At 41.4% G+C, this 21,779-nt stretch overlaps 1 protein-coding gene across 13 annotated transcripts in view; it reads left to right on the top strand.

The window, feature by feature from the left end:
- Positions 1–21,779, top strand: part of tcf4 (transcription factor 4) — a 248,766-nt gene that overhangs the window by 98,281 nt on the left and 128,706 nt on the right. For all 13 annotated transcript variants that reach the window (XM_070988567.1, XM_070988571.1, XM_070988564.1 and 10 more), the window contains one exon: positions 2,941–2,999. In XM_070988567.1, coding sequence (XP_070844668.1) covers positions 2,941–2,999 — 59 coding nt within the window. The remainder of the gene's footprint in view (positions 1–2,940; positions 3,000–21,779) is intronic.

The following is a 21,779-nucleotide window of genomic DNA, read 5'->3' as shown; positions in this document are numbered from 1 at the left end:
ACACACACAGTCGACCACATTCCCATTCTGTATGCCTGTAATTATCAACCTCTTCTGCATCGACTACCATGTTGGCGTGTATTCAGCGCTGGTCTATACACGCCTGATTCAAACCCTTCACCACATACACGCTTCATTTTCCTCCCCACACGCTCGCTATAAAACCCCTCCATTTCATCTCGTACGGCTGCACCGACCGCAGAATGTAATTACACACTAACCGTGGTTTGATATTTAGACTGGCTGAAGATTTAAGGTTTTATCCAAAAAGAAGGTCTGTGTGGTAAAAATAGGCTCGAAGTGGTCCCGCAGCTCGGAGGAGAGGAAAGCCTGTTCAGAAGCTGGAGAGGAAATTAGCTTTGTTGTCTACATGCCGCGGTGGTTGGTGCATCTTCGGAGTTCATCAGGCACCTTTTTCACAGCCAGACACGCTCGGTTTGTGTATTAAAATGATGGTGCATTACCTGCCAAAGAGGCTTCACCTTCTTGTCATGTACTGATCAATCCTTGGCCTGCATTTTAAGAGCTCTGATGTCTGATTTCAATCAAACACACGTTTAAACGTGTTTGACCAAAGGTGTTTCATATAAGACAGTTTGGTTGGTGAGGAAGTCTGCACTCTTAACGTCTGTAAAATGTGTGTCAGATGTAGGTTAAGGCTGAAGACATTTGCACCTTATAAAGCAGAGAACTCCACATACAGAGGACAACCTGATACAAAGCACATAGTTTACAAGCAGTATATGTATAAAATTCTGTACAATCACGTGGCTGATAGGACTATATTTGTGAATGGTCTGTCATGCTTGTAGGTTGCAGGAAGTCCTCTTTATAAATGTCATTTTGTATGAAGGGTTTGCAAAAACAGTCATGTTTTGTACATGGGGAACAAAATGCTTCAACTAGACTGACAGCTGAAATGGCAGAAAGAGACAAAGATACCTCTGAGCAACAGTTAAAGACGATAAGAAATCTCCAGTTATTGGTTAAAGAAACTGGAAGATTAAAATCTGTAGCAAACGCCTGTAGCAAGCTGGAGTTGAGAGGCGAGTTGTTTTAGCAAAGCTATTCTTGAAACACAAGGTTAGTTTGGGGTTAGCACGATTGTCGCTGGATCACAGGATATCAGAACATACTGAGGAATAACAAATTACAGTTCAAAGCTATTCAGGCTAACCGCTAAGTAGACTGCTGAGGGCCCAAAGACAAACATGTTCCCCAAATATCTAGAACCCTGTTTCCAGCACCATTGTGGTTCCCTAATGATCCTGGGTCACTAAAGCTTATCTGGACTGGAAAACAAAATTTAAAATCGCAGAGCATTTTGGGATGCCCTCCAGGAATACAACACTGTGGGGACAATGACTAAATGGAAGTTTTAATAATTTAACTATTCTTCTTTTGGGGCCAAAACTATTTCAATTGTAAATGACGCATTTGGTGTCTGAATTATTGAAGGAAAGAAGAACAACATCAATATAGCAGGTGATTCCAAACTTGAGTATCCCACAATGCAGTGCATCTCATTGGGTTGATTGGACTGACAGCGACAGTGATGATGCAAAATGATGATGATTGATGAATAAATGAATCTAGGTGGTTCATCAGTAGTTTTGGTTGCCGAGCAGTAACGAGTGTCCAGGGACAATAAAAAGGTCCAATGGGAGAAAGGGAGGGAAGAGCAGAACGATACCAAACATGGCAACCCCTCAGAAGAGTTGATGTAGTACACGAGTACAGACATGACAGAGGTATCTTGAGGTGAATTGAGAGGGGGATTTGGATTAACGCGTATGTCAGGGATGAATGTAGAGGGATATTCTCCCTCAACACATTACTAAACAGTTTCAGAATGGCACCAGTGATCTGAGACAAATTTCATTTTTTTGTTTGGTTTCTAGATCATTCTAAATGCCACCTGAAAACTTCCTACCTTGTCTCATATTCAGTTTGTGTTGGCTGCAAAGTGGAGAGTGAAAGTATTTCTGCTTTCAAAGCTGGATCTTATAAGCATAAAGGCCTTTTTGCCTCTCTCTGTATATGGATCCATGCATTGCAGGCATAGCAGATGTCCGTTTTGTTGTGCTGTGAGATCAGCGAGCAGACACAGAACACACACCGAGCAGACTCTGATCATGAAAACTGGCTTCGACTGAAAATCTTTGACTTTGTTTCCTAAACAAATCATGAATGAATGATCCTTTAAATGAATGAAAGAAAGATTGAGACAGATTGATGTTCAAGGGAAGCGTGTCCCTGATGGGTAAACAAACAAAAGTCATACTATTGTGTATTTAACAGTAGGTCCAATTGATATTTTATTGGAAGCGAATGTGTTCACTTTGAGTAAATGAATCAGTTGATTAATCAAAAATCAAACTCTATTTTACCTATCTATTTTACCTTTGAATAATTTTAGAGCAATTTTCAGAGAAATTAGGGAATGATTGAAATCATTTTATTGGCCGGCCTGTTTACTTGAAGTAAACCCATTTTCCATCAGCGGATTAAATTTATAAAAATAAAGATATAAATGAAAGGATGGATGGATTGACAAGTGAATGAATAATCCTATTTTATTACACACTGGTATGTTGGAAATAATATCATTTGAAATGAATGAATGAATTACGCATGCTGCTGATTTATATGTATTCTTTATACACAGTGGAATGTGAGTAATCTGTGTGTTACTGAAAATGACTGAATATTGTATTATGTTGTGTCTTTCATTGTCCCCCTTCTAACTTGTCTGTAGAGTTAAGGTTAATTGAATTGAAAGGTCTGCACACCTTAACTCTGTTTGTGATTCTATTGGCTGTGCAGATAAAACATGTTCTGCTCTGGTGAATGGATTTTCAGTAAAGATCTGGATTTGTCCTTGCTGAGCTGATTCCCTCCGCTCACTGCCCCCTCTCTTTTCTTTTCGTCCTCCTGCAGGTAAATCAGAGAGGAGTTCGTACTCGTACGGCAGAGAGTCCAACCCACACTGCCACCAGGTCAGTCCCTCTGTAAATGTCTTCTTTGGAAAAGCTGAGTGAGTTTGTTGCTTAGCTATAGTCCGAGCAGTAAACACACAGAGGAGATTAAACTCTGTTTGGATTTAATCTGAGGTGAGTGGTAGAGGATGTTCAGTCCCAGGGACGAGGGATTTAAGCACCTGACTCTTCATCCCTCGTACTGGACTTTAATAGCTGTTGTGTAGAAGTGAAGCAGGAAACTAGTCGCCTTTTGATCTTGAGCCAGGCAAGAACGCTGACATCCTGCAGATGAGAAATATCTGGTTTGTGTTTACATGTCTTGAACCAATATGAAGCATATTGTAGAGCAGAATTTAGCATGTAGTTAACCGCTAACTTTCTGCTTTCACTCGTTCAGCTGTAACTACCCCCTGACTGAAAGCGTAGAGCAGACTGAGGCTCTGCTGCTGGTTATTCATTAAAAGTTACTGAGGATGACATCACCTGAAGTTTCTTAATCCTTGTATTTGATTGGTTTGTGCAATGTGGGTGTGGCCTTGAGAATATGGTGTGAGATGGAGCTCAAGTGAGTTCTGGAGTTGTTGATGACTGTTGGCCTCCACCCACACCCTTTTACTTGCATTGTGAGATCAGGAGGAGGATGTGGGAAAAAGTATGAATTAGAGCACGGTCTTATGGAAATGTAAACATAGTTTGTGCCAGCTGACATCCAAACACCCACCTCCCACTGCTCTGCTAACTAATACAATTTACAAGCCTCGTGGTCAAGCGTGGTTTTTATATGATGGACGTTAATGCGATGCCTTATATATACAGTATATATGTGTCCATCATGTAACACAAGAGACAGCTTAAAAGTGGTTTGCAGATATTATTGATGTGCTTGTTTCATTATGTGGCATCAGAAGTTATTTAAAGTTCACATAATAAAAACTTATGTGTCAGTCATCCTCACGGCTGCTAAAAACAACAGCTGTTAAAGGTTTTTTTTATATTTTTATGGTTCCCAGAGAGATGTTTAACTTCACCACATATTTCCAACTTTGTGAAACATTATTCATTTTAATGTTAAAATATTATTCTTTTTAAAAGGATTATTTGTTTGTCGGCGGTGGTGCCAGGTGTTATGAGGTAGTCGCTGGGTTTTGAATCTGCACTGTGATCTTCCCGTTCATTTCTCATGGACCATATGCATCCATGAAGATGCTCGTTGATAATTAAGTAAATATACAGATGTTGGTGTTTGATTCTGCTGGTAGAATATTAAAGAGAGAGAGGTTTGATGTGCTGGTTGTAATTTGATGACCACCTTCAGGTTTTCGAAATGAAATGATCACATACGTTCCACTGGAGCGCAGGCTGTTTGACATGTCGACAGAGTCTGATGTTATGGATTTATTTTTCTTTTCGTCTTGAATGTCTATTAATCAAAGTTTATCAAAGAGGTGCGTTGTGTTTATGAAAATCAAAGTTGCACGAAAAGATGTTACACATTACGATAAATATATGAAAGCTGTTACATTTCCTTTTGTAGAGCAAGATGTTTGGGTTTCAGATGAGGGGACTTAGATCATGTAATTTAACTGCTCAATAATTCACACTGACACTGTACTTCCTCTGGCTTTAGTTCCTTTTAGTGCAGTGTGTCTATTGGCTCTTCGGTAGCAGAGGTTACGTAGCTTGTGGAATCCTCTAGTTCAGAGGTTTACCACCTTTTTTTGCTCAGAACCCTGATTTTAGGTACGAAAATGTTTGTAACCCCAGCTATTAAAATGATCACATGATTGCTATTGGCTGCTTTTTTAATGACAAATAGGGATGAAGAGTTATGAAATAATATTTAAGTCTACAATCATCGCCAAGCTGCAGGAGTCCTGACACTGATGTTGATTTGAACTCACCATGTCTAATGAGATGGTTGTGTCAGCACATCATGCTGCACTCTTAAGTCATCAAAGTTGTCTCTTCTGTCACATCCACTCTGGACTGTGACTTCATGCAAATGAGAATAAATCTTCACAGTTGGTGTTTGCAAAGTGAACCATAAATGTACGTAGAGTTACCTATATGTAAAACCTGTGTTATTCCATTCCTCAGCTGTTTGACAGTGCTGGTTGGTAGATCCTCAGAGATCACATCACAATGGAGTGTGCCAATCACCCAGGCAAACAGCATACCACACATGTCAGGAAGGCCTGATTCCTTTGCTTTACAGCTTTGCTGAATGCTAAGTCACAGCAACGCTCAGTCATTTTGAAGTCAAGGGTCGTGCAACATAACTGAAGCAATTTGTTTGTGGTTTCGACTTAAGTCCATTTTGGTGAACGTGGGGTCGGGAATGGATGCTCCAGTAGCAGCAATGAACTGTCAACTTTATCACTACTCAATTCTGTTGAGTTTCATATTGCCCATTATGTGCCTTTAATTGATTCATTTTACGCCCGCCGATACCAGTAAAATAATGAAAAACGCCCACAGTTCCGTCTGAAAGAAACCTACAATTTTTGAGCAATAGTTACTTCACAGAACCACAGAATACTTACCATTGTCAACCATTAATTTTTAAATCAGAAATAAAAAGACTCCAGATACCAAATCCTGTCTCAACACAGACCGGCACTCTTAAAGGTGAACTCAATCAGAATACTTGTCATATTGGGATCTGTTCATTTGCAAACTTGATGGTTTTGATTGAGTATTGTGTGTAGTAGACAACCAACACAGCAGCAGGAAGTCCTGACAAAAAAACCCCAAAAACTGCCATGTTTTTACTTGATGAGGATGTTTACATTTTAAACTGGACATGCTAGATTTTATGTTCAAATCTAATCTTCACACGATCCGGTTCTTCTTCCCTTGTTTCAACAAGACGCGTTGCATTGTGGAGATGAACGTCAGTGATGAGGGACACAGAGGCTCTGTCTAATAACAGGAGAAGTGGCTGCCAACAGGGGCGATCAAACCAAACAAAATGATTGACGGTGGGCCAAATTCGGTTGCTCGGGGCAACTGGGCAACCGTTACTGTCAAGCCTTGTGAATGAAGAGAAGACAGAAAGTAGAGTGAAGGAAACTGAAGGGAAGCAAAAATCCCAGTGTGGCATTTGAAGGACTCATAGTAGTTTTCAGACTTTAGGGGTAAAAAGACCTTCCTGCCTTTTGGTTTTGATCTCTTCCTTTCTGTTACGAGGACAGGATTTGGCCCTGACAACCTTGTGAACAAAGACACACACACACACACACACACACACACACACACAAAGAGAGAGAACATGCTGGCTATATCTGCCTCATGCCAAGTGTGTCAGTTGGACTGGAATAGTTTGCACTGGTGGAATTAAATATAGCTGCTGGTCGACTTTGAATCTGTTTAAATTGTCCTCTGAGCCTCACTAAGTTCACGTCTCCATCTCGTTTATTCACTCATTCACCGCTTTCTCCTTCAATTCATTTAGTCTGTCCCAGTTGCTTGTTGCAATAATTTGTTCATGTATTTTCTGTTTTTTTCAGTAACTTGTTAATCCAATCATCATTCCTTCACATCACATTCACTTCATCCTTTCATTCGTTTTTTATTTATTTATTTATTCATGCTTAATTCATATTCATTAATGTTTTCATATATCTTTGTTGAATTTGTTCATTTATTGAGTATTTTTTGTTGTAGTAGTTTGCTTGAATTAATGGGTTTGTGTTCATCCATCTATCTTAATTCATTCATTCATTCATTCATTCATTCATTCATTCATTCATTCATTCATATGTTAATTAGATGTGTGGTTAATTTATTAATTTACTATGCTCATCCATTCATTGGCCCATTTGATCTGTCATTCATTGACTCATACGTTCAATCATTTGGTGTTTCATTCACTTATATGTTCATTCATTCACCCTTATATCCTTCATATAGGTTCTTAATATATTCAGTTAAAATGTACAGCCATCTATCCACTGGTCCATGTGATCACTCATTCATTTTTGTACTCATTCATTCATTTGTTCATTTATTCACTCCAGGTACCTTTTTAATTGTTTTGCTTTAAGCCATCTGTCTGTACGCCCATCTGATCACTCATTTATTCACTGCTCAACCTTTCACTTTATGATTTTGTTCATCTAGCGGTCCATTTGTTGACTTGATCACTCTCTGATCCATCCATCCCTCCATCTATCCCTCCATCTATCCCTACATCATCCATCCATCCCTCCATCCATCCATCCATCCATCCATCCATCCATCCATCCATCCATCCATCCATCCATCCATCCATTTATCACCAACTAGCTGATCTTTTATTTATAACCACCTCTCATATCCAGCTGTGGCCTTTGTACGAGGCTACAGCAAACCATAGAGGACAAAAATATGAAATAAATCAAACATTACTGCCTCACTGGCCATTTTCCTGCTGGGCTGCTGTCAAATTATCCTGTTACACAGTCTGAATGGCTCCTGATGGAAATTGTTTGGAAATGGCAGATAAATTTACATGCTGGGCTGAAGTCCAAAATCCTCTGGCTTCATCCGCGGCTGTTAGTGAAAGAAAAAAAAAAACACTTAGAAGGGAGGATGAGCTCACAAGCTAACAGCAGGAAGATTTCCAGTGACCCCAGTTTATTCCGTGACTCTCTGACCAAATAGATTTGTACCATTGGTATTTTGGGGTAATTTAGGTTTTGGTTCCACATTTTGGCTCCAGGTTTTGTTTTAGAGTGTTTAAGTTTTGACTATACGCATCATAATGTTGTTATTGTGTTCAATCATAACCACAAATCTGCAAATTTCCTCCAGCTGAGTTCCAAAACATTTAACCGGATAATCAAACTGTGCTGCCATTTCATTTTCACTTCATTATTTAGTCTGACATTGTGTTGATGTTATCCGATTTCTGTATTGGAGGAGGGAGGACTAGTTTGTCCCAACCAATCAGCACTGGCTGACAGATCCTTTGCATTGACATCATTGTAATGTTTGTCACGTCAGTCAAACTAATTTGCTGATTTAAGGATTGTTATTATTTTATGTTGACTCACAGATCTCATCTCTTTCGTTCTTGCTACCACCTCTAAGCCCCGATTGGCTGCACACCACGCCTATTAGAATCACTGCAAAGATTAGAGATGCAGGCAGCGATTCAGAGGTCTAGAACCAAGCAAGATGTTGCAGAGAGTCATTAGTCGTTAGTTTTGCAGGTCTTTGACTGTAAACCAGAGAGTTACAAACTGAAATTTTCAATGAGTCGTGGCACTATATCATGTCATGATATCACCAAAGTCATCATGATTTATCCTCTGTGTATTGTCTGTAAGTTTCAAGACAGTGCATTCAGGACTGAGGTGGTCGAATGGCCGTAATTGCCTGCTTTAAACTCCTCAAGGAAGCAGATTTTGAAGGTCAGACTCAATCCCAATTGACATGAGCGAATCAAACAGAGAAAGTCTGACGCTCTGGGAATGGGACCAGGCTCAATGTGATACAGTGATAATGGTTTCCATTGTGAATGGTGAAAATGCCTTTGTGCTTACATTTTTAAAAAGAGCTGTTTTTTGATGACACTGTAGCCCTCACCTGTTTCAAACCTTCCTCTCTGTGTGGAGTTTGTGTGTTCATGTGTCTGTGCGTTTGTCTTCAGTCTTGAAAATGGATGGTTGGATAGTCTAATGGCGTCAGATCGTCCGAAGTTGTTTCTGTCTAGCAGAGCGGCATACCTCGGTGATTTTTTGCTTCCTCGTTTTTTTACTTGCAGCGATGCAGATTTGTGTTTGGTATGAACCGACTGCTTGTACCCTGTGTAAACTGTAAAGCTGACTGAGTCTGGCTGGTGATTCTCTCCTAGCTGTCAATGGGTGGTGGGGGCTGGGAAATATGGCCTCCTGCCAAGGTATGAGCCCAACCCCCCAACAGCCAGCTCTGCTCCCCTAAAAACATCCAAACACCCTCCAAAAACCATCGTCTGCTGGCTGAAGGTGGCATGAATACACTCATGAATAGAACAGATCTGAGTCTGTTGTTTGACATCAGGAATGGTTTTTCTTTTAAATTTAGCTTAATGTATTATTTGATTTATTTGTCTTTGCTAAAATTTGAGCTGTATGTAAAACTTAATCCATGCAGATATTGTGTGTATTTTAGTTTTATTTTTAGTTTTTGGAAATGATCACCATATTCTGTGTATTATGCAGCAAGATTACATTTTACATGTTCACCTATGCCCTGCAATCGGCTGGCGACCGGTACCCCGCCTCTCGCCCATTGTAGCTGGGATAGGCTCCAGCCCCCCGCAACCCCGAAAGGGATAGGCGGTATAGATAATGGATGGATGGATGGATGTTCACCTATACAGGTGATTAATTTTTTCTGACCACTTCAAGGACTTCTTGTCCATATTGGTGTAAAAGTCAAGTTTCACAGATTCATCTTTCATCTTGTAAACAGCAATCGTCAAACACTATCGCCTTAAGGTCCATTGAGCTGCTGATCTGGAGGTTTTGATCGTATCACATGATCTGGTGGAGTTCAGCGCCTCTCTTTCCCCGATGCTTCATTAACAGTTATGGATCTTCTGCAGTGAGTGGCACTGCACTGAGCTTCACACTGTAATTGACTTGACAGGTATTTTAAAGCTCTGTTATCTCATGTCATGAGCATTTTTACACCTGTCAGGGAGCTACAGTAGTTGGCTAATTTGTGATGGTGTGACTGTTTTCATTAGAAAAACAGCTGGCATTGGTAGTTTGATCAAATGTCAAAAAAACAGCCTATGTTTATGTTTTCCTGACAAGGATCCCTTGCGGTCGTGTGAGTAATGATGTTTTTTTGTTTTTTTTTGGAGGAGGCAGTATCTTGACATTGTTATAGCACCAAAAAAACCTATTAGTGGGGCTGCTGAGGTGAATGCTTAGATGTACACAGTGTCTGACTTCGACACCAGACATTGCGGCAGTCAGTCAGTCACTTCCCAGACTCTTGTCGTCACACTGAATGGCCCCTTGCATGTATGTGTTTGGCCAACACAGGGCTTTGCCATATGACACTGCATTGCGGCAAAGGTTGAGCCAGGTTCAACTTTTTTGCCAGATGATCCTGTATCTTTTTGCCAACGCCTTCTGCACTGGCACTCCTGCTGCTCAATTCAAATGGATGGGAGGGATGAAGGAGGCCTAAATAGTTCAAGCAAAACCGCAGTCTATCGTTTTTACGTGACTGTTTGCATATGGATTAAACAGATGAGATATGATGTGTTAATTGGTGAGCTTCAGATATGCTTACAGGTGTATTTTTGAGGTCTGGACAGTCAGGCTAGCTATTTCCCCCTGCTTCAAGTACTTACAGCTTTGCTCTTAACACACAGACATAAATGCCTTTAAGCAAACCTTTACCATCAAGACTGCAGATTAAAAACCCTCATATGAATAATTTTCACAACAGTCAAAAAAGTAATTTTGGAAAGCAGTAATAAAGAAGCTATTTTGTTTTTTAAATACAACAGCAGGGCCTATGAGGATTATAATGTCGGGTGAAAAAATGGTGGCCAGACTTGCTGTTAATATTCATGATTCCTATAAATCTTGATGATTTCACTGACCTCCTGACCTCTCACCACCTGCAGGACAAGTGTTTCACAAGAACAAGAACTAATGGAGAAATATTTTTGTCATGTACTGATGTCATTTCTGCTCCGCAGAGGATGAACCCTTTAGACATTAATGACTCTGTGACCTTTCCTTTAGCGCCACCCTCGGGACAAAACATGACATTTTTGCTCCACTACTGGTAATCATCAGTATGTTGTTTGCTCTTCCCTGGTTTTATGGGGATTTCTGTGGCTTCACTGCTGCTGACTGTATCACCTTAACTCCCATAACCACAGCAGAAACACCCTCATGGGTCGTATAATATACAGGCAATACACACCCACACACACTATGTGGCTTCTCTATGGCTGCTATCTAAAGCTATCTAAAGGGACATTCTGTCTACATAAGCAGAAAAACCCACATCATCTGGATGAAGGGATGGGAGAGGATGATCCTCCCCTATCACTCCTCGCTCTCTCACTCACTCACTATCTCTCTCCCTGTCACACATTACGACTCTCTTTTATTGTCTCTCATCCTCTCTCTCACTCTTTCTATCTTCTTATCTTGCTGTTTTTCATCTGTTTTTCGCCCTCTCTCTCTATTTTCCTCTTCTCTCTCACTCTGTCGTTCATTCAAGCCAAAGCCACTGTGTCGGGTGCGCACACACACTCCTACCCCCACACACACACTCACACACTCACACACACACTCTCAGCCACACCAAAGCATGCCTGTCATCCAGTTATCGCCTCACAGATCAGTAGGTTGGTTGTGGGCCGGCAGCTACAGCTGAGGCAGCAGCAGTCTGGATGTGAGGTTCTGGTGGAATGCAACATGAAAAAAAAAGCCTTTAACCCTTCACACACAAACACACACACACACACTCGCACACACATGCGTTCACACATCAGTCAGTAAAAAGTGCTGAAGGCTCCGTTTTGAAGCTCTGTGAGATTTCAGAGGAGCTTAGAAGCTGCATTTACCTATTAAAGACACACACACACACACACACACACATGCACACACACACATACACTTATATTAAAGCACATGTATGTTGATGCGTGCAGTTTTCCATAACCATACATTTACTCTCTTGCAAACACCCACACACATATACACACACCCAAGCATGCATGAGAATTAATACTGAAATTCAGAAATGTGAATTTCATGTCCACTGCATGTCATATAGCTGCTGCTCCACTCCACATTCGCTACATGACAAAAGCATAAACCGTGAGCGGTGAGGAGCTTCCATCACCTGCTGAAACAGTAGCAGGTGTGTCATCGTCAGCTTCCTGTTCACTCCTCATCAGTCCTCAGTGAGCTGAACTGGTCCTTTAAACACACTGAGGGTCCTCCAAACCCGCTGACCTCTGACCTCCACACCTCTCTGCGGAGAGAGTGAGTCCTCTGGTTATTACTGAACGCATCTCAGCGTTGTAGTCTCTACCGCTCTGTCTTTTCTCTATTTCTCTCTCTCTCACTCACACACTCTCACACACACGTACACATACGTACACTAATGTATCTTTGAGGTGTAAAACACAATGAATCCTTTGATGCGCTACTTTCCAGCATACCCTCTTGAGTTTTAATGAGAGTGTTTGATCATCCCTGTTGAGGTGACCTGAGGTTTTTTCCTCATGCAGTGGCAGGGAAGGAAAATCAGTTGCATGAAGCTGTTGCAGCATGTGGTTGCAGAGGTTGTTGTTCGACACACTGTATAGCCGCATTGTGAAGGCTATCCACTAATGTGACTCCACTGTAAAAAATAAAATCCACAGTCATTCTGGATTCATCAGTCGGACTCAAACGAATTGAGTATTTGCTCCCAAAGTTCCCACTAGCTTATTTTTGTTTCCACAGATAAGACAAAAGGGTCTCATGCAAGAGTCACTTGTAGGAGCTGATTTGTTCTTCAGTGGCACATACGGGTTATTCAAGAAAGGTAGACCGTATTCATGTGTGGCCCAGGCGAACTTCATATCTTGATGCAAAATTAATATTCCGTTCATAATATCATCATCATGATCATGGCGGCCAATTTATGAAGCACTTTTACAGATTATATGATTTTCTCAACATATTTCGTCACAGCAGCTTCTACAGTTCGGTAGGAAAGTTCTCTGTCCAGTATCATCTTGTTATGACACATGACAGTGTCACATGACCGACTGAAGGATGTAATACTCTCTCGTCTAGTATCTCAGTGAATGTCACATGACCGCCTCTCATATTGACTCACACAGTGCAGCCCTGCTCTGATGACTCGTCACTGACAGGTGTATTATTAATATTTCTAATTGTTTCTTGTCCTCCACTGAGACAACTGCTGACACCTCTGAACTTTTCCTGTTGAGTTTTTTTCTGCTGTTTTCCAAAACACAACACGAAGCTTTTCTTTCTCCTTTTTGGTTATATTTTAGCAGTTTTAGGAGCTTTAATTAAGCTAGTGATGAAATCTTACAAACACGCACCGCGTTCATCAGGCTGAAAGGGATGATTTCTCATTTGATTTCTCATTTGCTGTCTGGCTTTTTTCTTTGTCTTGGCTCTCTGACTCCTGTTGCTTTGCATTCTCTTTGTCTCTGCCTCTCTCTCTCTCTCTCTCTCTCTCTCTCTCTCTCTCTCTCTCTCTCTCTCTCTCAGTCTCAACATGCAATTTTTCTACAGATCTGTGGAATGTGTCAGTATGGAGGCCAGGCATTGCTGGATGTGTGTGTGCATGTATGTGTGTGTGCGTGTGAACAACAGTCCTCATCCCCTTTGGAAGGCCGACAGTTCCTGTGTGTGGGCTTTACAGTGGAATCTGATTTCCAAGTGTGTGTGTGTGTGTGTGTGTGTGTGTGTGTGTGTGTGTGTGTGTGTGTGTGTGTTCATCATCACTTCATTCTTTCTGTCCTCTGAGCCAGCCCCATTGGCTGTTTTCTAACCAATGGTGTGGCACCAGGAAGTACAAGCCCCCAACAGCTGCTCTGAAAGTCCAGGAAGAACAAAACAAGGGCGAGTCAAAGACTGTTTACATGGAGAGAAATATTAATAAGGCTGCTTGGACCGTAGTTTGTCCTGATTGGCCAAATCTTTATTATGTCAATGTATTTCCATTATAAACAGAATACAGTGTTTGTCCAATGTAAGAGTTTTAACTAGTAATAGTTTAATGTCCACCTTTCTCTCATACAGACCAACAACAATAACTCTGTAATACCCTGAGAACAGATTACACAAACACTGAAATGCTAAACAGTACATACATGGTCCACAAGGTGTTGTGTTCTCAAAACTCTTACTATAATCATCCAAATCACACACCGGAGTCTAAAAAGCAGATATTGTAACTAAAAACTCCTCACTCAAGACATCAGAGCAACAGTTCCAATTGTTATCCCTCCATAGATTTCCCACCTCTCACACACCCCTGCTATCCACCACGGCTGCATTCCTTTCCCTCTGCATCCTCAGGTGACCGACCTGCTGTGCTGCACATGTGCCCTTATACTGATTATAGAGTGAAGACTTTTGTACCTTTGCATGTTTTCACACAGAGAATGAGTCAACACCACAGAGACAGATTGAACAAATACTGTGAGCAGAAAACTGCGCTCAGTTTCGACACCTGTGACAAATGTTTTGAAATGTTTTATTCTGTGTGATTGTCGTGTGAATAGAAAAGAGTTTTGTGTGAATAGAACCAAAAAGCAGAAATGCATCAAGTTGGGTAAATGATCTTGGGGATATAGTTGACACAGGGGGTCTTATCAGTTTTCAAGAACTGTGCTTCCTTTTTGATCTACCTAATGCCGGGATCAGACTACATGAGCCTGATTTTGAGACGATTTTTGTCGTGGCCAACCAATTACCAGCGTCGGGCATCTATACCCATGTAGTGTGACATGCTAAATGACCTGTTGTGCAATGTATGGGCCACCACACAACACCCGCAAAGATCAGTGTGTCAGAATTAATTTGTCTTGACTTGTCTAGTGTGACATCTCTCACGACATGTTCCTGAGAACTAGTGCACCAAGAAATAAGACTTGCTGCGATTGGTCTGGGTCATGTGTAGTCTTGCCAGTCATCCGATCAAGACACGGCAAGAGTTTATGGCACTGTGACTGTCGTCAAAAACAAAAAAACTGTGTAGTCTGATTCCGGCATAAGACATTTTCCTTTTGTACCTTCAATTACGGACTGCCCCTCGTACATGTAGAGTACCATGAGATACAGAACTGCAAATGCATCCAGTCATGAGCTGGATAGCCACACCTCACAGCCTCAACACCAAACACAGGACGGCCTTTTTGATCTTGACCTTTCATCAAGACCTGGACTAAAGACTTGGCTGTTGTTGATGACGACACAAAGTGGAATAAACCAGTCATGAGCTGATTCATTTCAAGCTGTGTCAGAGGGCCTACCGTACACCTCTCATGCGATTCCGTATGAAACAGACAGCTCACCCTAACTGTGACTTGCGCTCCCTCAGTATATCTGGAACATTGAAACATAAGATATGAGCCTGCTCAGAGGTCTATGACTTTTGGAGGAAAGTAGCATAAACCCCTAGAAACAATTCCAGCAGTCCAGCACTGGTCTCCACCGCAGAAACTATACACTATAAAATGGTTGGGATACTTAAAGATGGGGTCATGTCAGAGCTGTCCACAGCCCGAGTATAGAGGGCAGGGGGTCTCCTTTTTATTACTATTATTAAACCTTTATTTAACCTTTTTTTTTTTTTTTTCAAGGAAGGCCTGCCCTAGATAAATAGCAGCATTATATTGCTTCAAGCAGCATACATGCAAATATCTTCATCTTTTCCAAGATGGCGCCACACAGTTCTGACCGTTTTTCTTCGTCACTGTTTTTGTGTAATACTTTGTAGGCAATAACAACTTAATTTCCCCGACATGGGATCAATGAAGTTATATCTTATTGTAATAACACACAAAGCAAAACATACGGTATCCTCTCACAGCATCATATGCCTAAGAAGAGAGACAGGAGGAAGAGGATCGAGCTAAGGAAGCAGTTACACATTCCAACTGAATTTCCTTCACTGCATTTTTAAATGCCCTAACTGGGATCAGCCTGTCTAGCTGCAGATCTGCCTGCAAGTGGTTCCAGGCTTCAGGGCCAAAGAGCATAAAGGCCTGTTTGCCCATTTCAGCGTGAGCCTCAGGGACCGACAGTGAGAGTATCATTTGAGCGCAAACATTAGTGAGTAGTTTTATTTGAGATTTACCCACAAAGATGAGGGGGTGTTATTGGGGAGGAGATAGCAGAAAAAAAGACATTCCAAAAGGTTTTTATGCTTTGGTGATAAAAACATTGTCCTATCAAGAAAAAGAAAGAAAGAAAAACTGCCTGTTCTTCGACTGTAGGAGCTACAACTCACCTTTGCAGGCATCCAGCCCAACAAACCAAGAAATAAAGGAACAAAGACCGGAGGTGGGTGTCTGTCTATCCATCATAAATAACTCTCCTCTCCCCTTCCATCCATCCATCCTGTGCATCTTTGTGTGTGGTGAGATGTTCCACTCACAGCTGCTCTCCAGCTTTGAACACACACACACACACACACACACACACACACTGATCCAGCTGCTCGTTGCTCTCAGGAGACTCTCTGCCGCCATTTAGTCTCATTTGCCGGCCTCACAGATCGACACTTTATATTATTTTACTATCGATCACAAACACGCGCTGCTGGGCTCTCTTATACTGTGTGTGCGTTGATACATCAGCTTTGACAGCTGACAGTCTGTTTGCGTGTATGTGTGTGGTATCCGTAATATGAACATTCTGAGTGTCAGGACCACCTGTTATGACTATGAAGTGATGGAGCTTCTGGCTTCCTTTAGTTATGGTTGTAGAGAAATATTCACTATTTTTAATCACATAGCTTGGTAGCTTTTCTGTGGCTTCTCACAGAATTAAGTTACTTAGTTAACTTAAAAGATAAATTGGAGTTGAAAAGTCAAACTAAATTGTGCCCTGCTCTGTTTGTATGAGAATGCAAATGGGTCGCTCAGTCAACCACTTTCAAGTATAAGATGGACTGATACACAGCTTTGTGCATTCATGGTCCCCAGAGGATGAATTCTCGCGATCTTGCTGATCCCCTGCCTTTCCTTCTAGTGCCGCCATGAGAATGATATTTGTGTTTTTTAGTGAAATAGCTCTTAAGTTATTGGTTGGACAACTTTGGTGATTTTTGACTTTTCATCTAGCGTCATCATCAGTTCAGAATTTTAAATTATCCAATACTTTGTCTTATGACAAAATACCAGAAGAAGAAGAAAAAAAAAGATATTCCAATCAGCCTCCACTGTATTTGACACATTTTTGAACTTCCTAAACTGAGATGATGAATACAGTGAATACTATACCCGTTAAAGCTCAGCATGGTAGCATTTCCATTATGTGCATGTCTGCATTTATCTTAAAGCACTGCTGTGCTTAAGTACAGCCTCACAGTGATGCTGGCATGGCTGTAGACTGGGGATGAAGCTGCATTTGCTCAGTTGCACTTGAGCATGGCTGCCTTCAGTGGTGTGAAAGTGAACCTGTGCTCTTTTATACTTTTGTGGCATCACAGGGAGTGAAATATCTCTCTCAGGGAGACCTAATGCTCTTCACATTAGCTGGCTCGATGCATTTTTTTGTCTCTTCTTTCTTCTTCACCTTTTCTTCCAGAGTCTGACCTCCTGCCAGGGTGCAGTTTACAGCCTGGTTACCGCATAGAGATTTTTGTAAAGTTTTGAAGGAAGGAGGGAGTTTTCACAACATGGTATCATCAGTTTGACCTCAGGATCTGAAAACACATCATGGCAGTAATGGTATATATAAAGAAAAGAACTGAGTGAAACCCTGTGTGTTCTGTTTTTGGGTGGAGTTACTCCGTTTTGAAGAGGGTCACATTATATGATTGATTCATCCAACAGTCGACTCAGTGTTTGTTTAACAAGTTCTCATGAGGCATCGTGGAAGCAAACCAGGGAGCAACTCTGTATCTCTGTCAGCGACGTTAACCATCTCTCCCTCTGATGTGTCTAACATCAAACAGTATACTCACACACACACACACACACACACACACACACACACACACACACACACAGAAACTGCGAGTGAAGTACAACAGCTGGTAACAGACACAGAACAGAACTGAGCTGTCACGCCTACCCTACAGAGCTGACACACAGACACACACAGATATACACACACGGGTTTGCCAAAACTTAAATACACACACTGATGTATACCCTAACAAGTGATGCATCTATGTGTTTTTGCACTCATTCTCCCATGCATGCACTCAGTCTCACACACACTCGTACGTATAAGCAAACCGGCCTTGATCCATGAGATGTGGGAAAGCAAGCTGATATTTTTCATGTGTTTCCTTCATTAGAGCTCTGTTCTGCTGGACTTCTCTTGAATTCTTATCTGTGACAGATGAAGGAACAACTTCCTGGATCCCACAGGCCTTGAACCTGCTTTGAATGAGAGGGACATACAACCGAAGCTTTGGACATTTCTGAAAATGCTTTCAAAATAAAAAGAACTCATATTTATTGAGCACCAAAATACTTAAAACTTCGACTTTTCTCTGGAGCGTCACCCACACAGAGGCTAATATGGACACAAGTCAGTTATATGTTTACTGAATTCCATTTAGCTGCTCGAATTTCATGGTCCTGCTATTGTTTATGCACTGTCATGGCTTACTGGGACACTTGAATGGAACAGAGCCATCAGTAATGTTATTATAACAGCTGTGCTTTACCGAAGATGAATAGACAGTGCACAGTAATCCAGCATCAGGCCTGAAGTCTCAATCAGCTTGAGACTTCAGGCATATTTTTTCTGAAAAAGTTAGAACGTTTTTGATTTTTTCATGTGAGAGATGCGGATACTGGTTTGAAGTTGGCGAGACTCTGTCAGAAAAAGGTGAGGTGTGTCACATATTTCTGCGCACCAATCAGAACATGGCAATGGACTGACTGTTGCATGGTTTTTTCCTTATGTTGCCAGGTCACTGTCAATCATGTGATCCAACCACACTTACACAGTCCTGATAACGTGTTAAATCCCAGGGCTGTTTTTCCCAAATTTTAAATCTGATTATTGCTTATTTAGCCATAACTATAATTTTGAGGAATTCTTACATTTGAAACAGTGGGGTTTTTTTTGGCTTTTCAATCCTCTCTCTTCTCAGTGGACGTGGACTGTGGAAATACAGACAGTGCATTTTTAGAAACTTGAGAAACTTTGGACCCCATTTCCCATTCACTTCAAAACAGTTTTCCATCCTGAACCAGCTCCTAGTGGACGTTAGAGTAACTGCAGCTCAGCATACTTAATGACAGACTTTCTCACTGAAAGCCGCTGCCTACAGCCAACGACAGCGCGATGCGAGCAGTGAGAGTGAATCATAAAACCAAAACCGTAAAGTTGTGAGCAGGTGTTTTTGGAAGAAGGAGAAGGCTGCTCAGAAAAGAGCATGCCCATCGTATACATTTTATTTCTACACTCCTGTCTGTTTGTTCCTGGGTCTAATGACTAAAATGTATCCACAACTACAAAGTAAAGGCAGCTGGGACTGAGGCATGATGGGAGTGATCAGTTCAAGATGGCACCACAGGGAGGCCTATTTTTCATTCCCTTTTCATCTCTCTTTTCATCTTTGAATATAAATCTCTCCATCTATCATTCATTCACTTCCTGTCTCCTCCTCTTTCTTCCTCGATAATCCCCCCTTCCTTTCTTCCTTTCTCCCTTTTCTTTTCCTCCATCAGTCCTTGCCTCCTCCAGAACTTTCCTTTCCTCCAGTGCCTCTACTTCAACCACTTCATTCTCTCCTCCCTTTATCCCCTTTTCTCCCCGTCTCATCCTTCTCTTCCCTGCCCTCTAACTCTCTCCCCCCTTCTCTTCATCTTTTCTCCTGCATCTCTACCTCCATCCTTCATTCTCCCCCTTTTCATTCACATTTCCCATCAGTCTCTCCTTCCTCACCTGCTTATTTGTTTCTTATGTTTTACTTCTGGCCTTCTCACCCTTCTGTCTTCCTCCACCTTATTTATTGTTTTCTCCTAACTCCAACCTGTTTCCCTCCTTCTTTCCCTCCCTCCCTCACTTCTTCCTTGTCATCTGTCTTTCATTGTTTTCTTCCCTGTTTTTCTTCTTTCCATTGCGACCTTCATTCTTCCATTCCTACTTCTGGTTTACTTCCTTTTTTAACTTTTTCCTCTCTTACCATATACTGCCTCCTTCCTTATTTATTCCCCTTTCTTCTTCCTGTCCTCTTCATTCCTACCTGTCTTCTTTTTCCTTTCTCTTCTCTTTTTCTCCGTCCTCATGTTCTTTTCCTCCTTTCAACTTCCTTCATTCCCCACTTACTTGTCTCCCCAGTTTTTCTTGTATTCCTCTATTCCCTCCCTCTAAACTACTGTTGCTCCCCCTCGTCCTTCAACCCCCACCCTCACCCTCCTCGTTGTAATTGCGTGCAGGAAGCTGCCAGATATTGTGAGGTGTAATGTGCTGTCTGATTCCTCTCTTAGTGTTCTTAAATGATTGCTATTTATTTGTCAAGCCAAGCGTTGAACGCTAATTAAGGAGAAATGCTTTGAACTGCCTTGTGTGTGTGTGTGTGTGTGTGTGTGTGTGTGTGTGTGTGTGTGTGTGTGTGTGTGTGTGTGTGTGTGTGTGATTGCTGTGTTTGAATGAAGTGTGTGTTATTGGGTGTGTATGCTGGTGTGTGGCACAGTTAGAAGATGGAGGAAGTTGTCATTGGCGATTCCTCACTGCTCTGAGTGCAACTGCAGGTGTGTGTGTGTGTGTGTGTGTGTGTGTGTGTGTGTGTGTGTGTGTGTGTGCGCGCGCACACACACACACACACACACACAGCACTTGGTGTGTCAGAAACTCCAATGCATGGATATGATTGGCTGTTTTTGTTATTATGACGATTCCACAACTTGATTGGCTGGATCAGTCTTTAACTTTGATAGTGTCAGGTAATCAGCTCAGTCCGTGTCTTGTTTGTGATTGGTTGTTTTATCTTGCCATAGATTGCTGCCTTTGTTGATGGTGTGATGCTAACTGTCTATTACTGCAGAGGGAATTGAACCTCTAACCCCGGCAGTGGTAGTGTCTTTCTCAGAGGACTGAATCTGAAACTGTAGCAGTGATACATCTTTGGTAATTCAGAGTTTGCAGAAGTGTTTCGTTTGTTTGGCTCTTTTTTTAATTTTTTTTTTTTTATCAGTATTTAAGTTACTGAAGAAGATGCTCCAAACTGTTGGATTTGTCACTCAGTGTAATGACATTTGGAAGTGTCTTTGAACAGAGATGCAGAGCTGAAGGTTCCACTAACACGCCCCCTCAGCTGTCACCATGAACCAATGACACAAAGAAAAAACATTATGGATTTATATTGCAGATAATGTCCCTCTTAAACTCTTAAACGGACCCTCCATCCTATATATATAACACAAACACAAAATATGTTACTACTGCACTTCTTTGAAATTAATGAATGGCCCTTAGGGGTGCTCCATGTTTACTCTGTGCCAATTAGTTAGTAGTTATTTGATATATTACAGGTTCTAAAGGTAACACTGTAGGCGCCACTTAAACACAATATAAGCTGAAGTGACAGGGGCCTTCTTAACAGACCCAGAGTGTTATGGTCTTTATTGTTCAAACAGCACCTCAAGACCCCCTGGAAATCTTGTTTTCTGCTGACCTATAGCGATTTAATTTCTCTCCATGACAGTGAGCAGCGAGCAGTTTAGGTGTCTGAACAGTCAACTGATGCTGATTTCTCTTGTGCTGTAGATGGCACCATCGCTGAAGCACTGTTGAGCCGCAGCAAAGTGATATAAACAGTATAATTTCACCACAGATGTAATAAATATGTATAACGCTAAGGAGATTAGTCAATTAATTAATTAGTCGATCGACATGAAATGAATCAACACAAACTTCCTTAATTAAGACATTAACCATTCTTACAATGTGAGCATTTCCTGCTTCCCTCTGTGTCATATCTCCTTTCATCTTCACCTTGGGCTATGAGGACTTGTGATGGACATTTTTTTTTCACTATTTCTTTCACTGTTTGAGGCATTTAATAGAGCAAACGATTAATTGGTCCTGCATGTGAGCTGCAGCCCTGGATGCGTATATGTCTGATGTGTGC

The sequence above is a fragment of the Chaetodon trifascialis genome, chromosome 20 (assembly GCF_039877785.1).
Source record: "Chaetodon trifascialis isolate fChaTrf1 chromosome 20, fChaTrf1.hap1, whole genome shotgun sequence".
Classification (NCBI taxonomy): Eukaryota; Metazoa; Chordata; class Actinopteri; order Chaetodontiformes; family Chaetodontidae; genus Chaetodon; species Chaetodon trifascialis.
The sequence above is the reverse complement of the archived record's forward strand: the minus strand, read 5'-3'. Positions and strand labels throughout refer to the sequence as shown.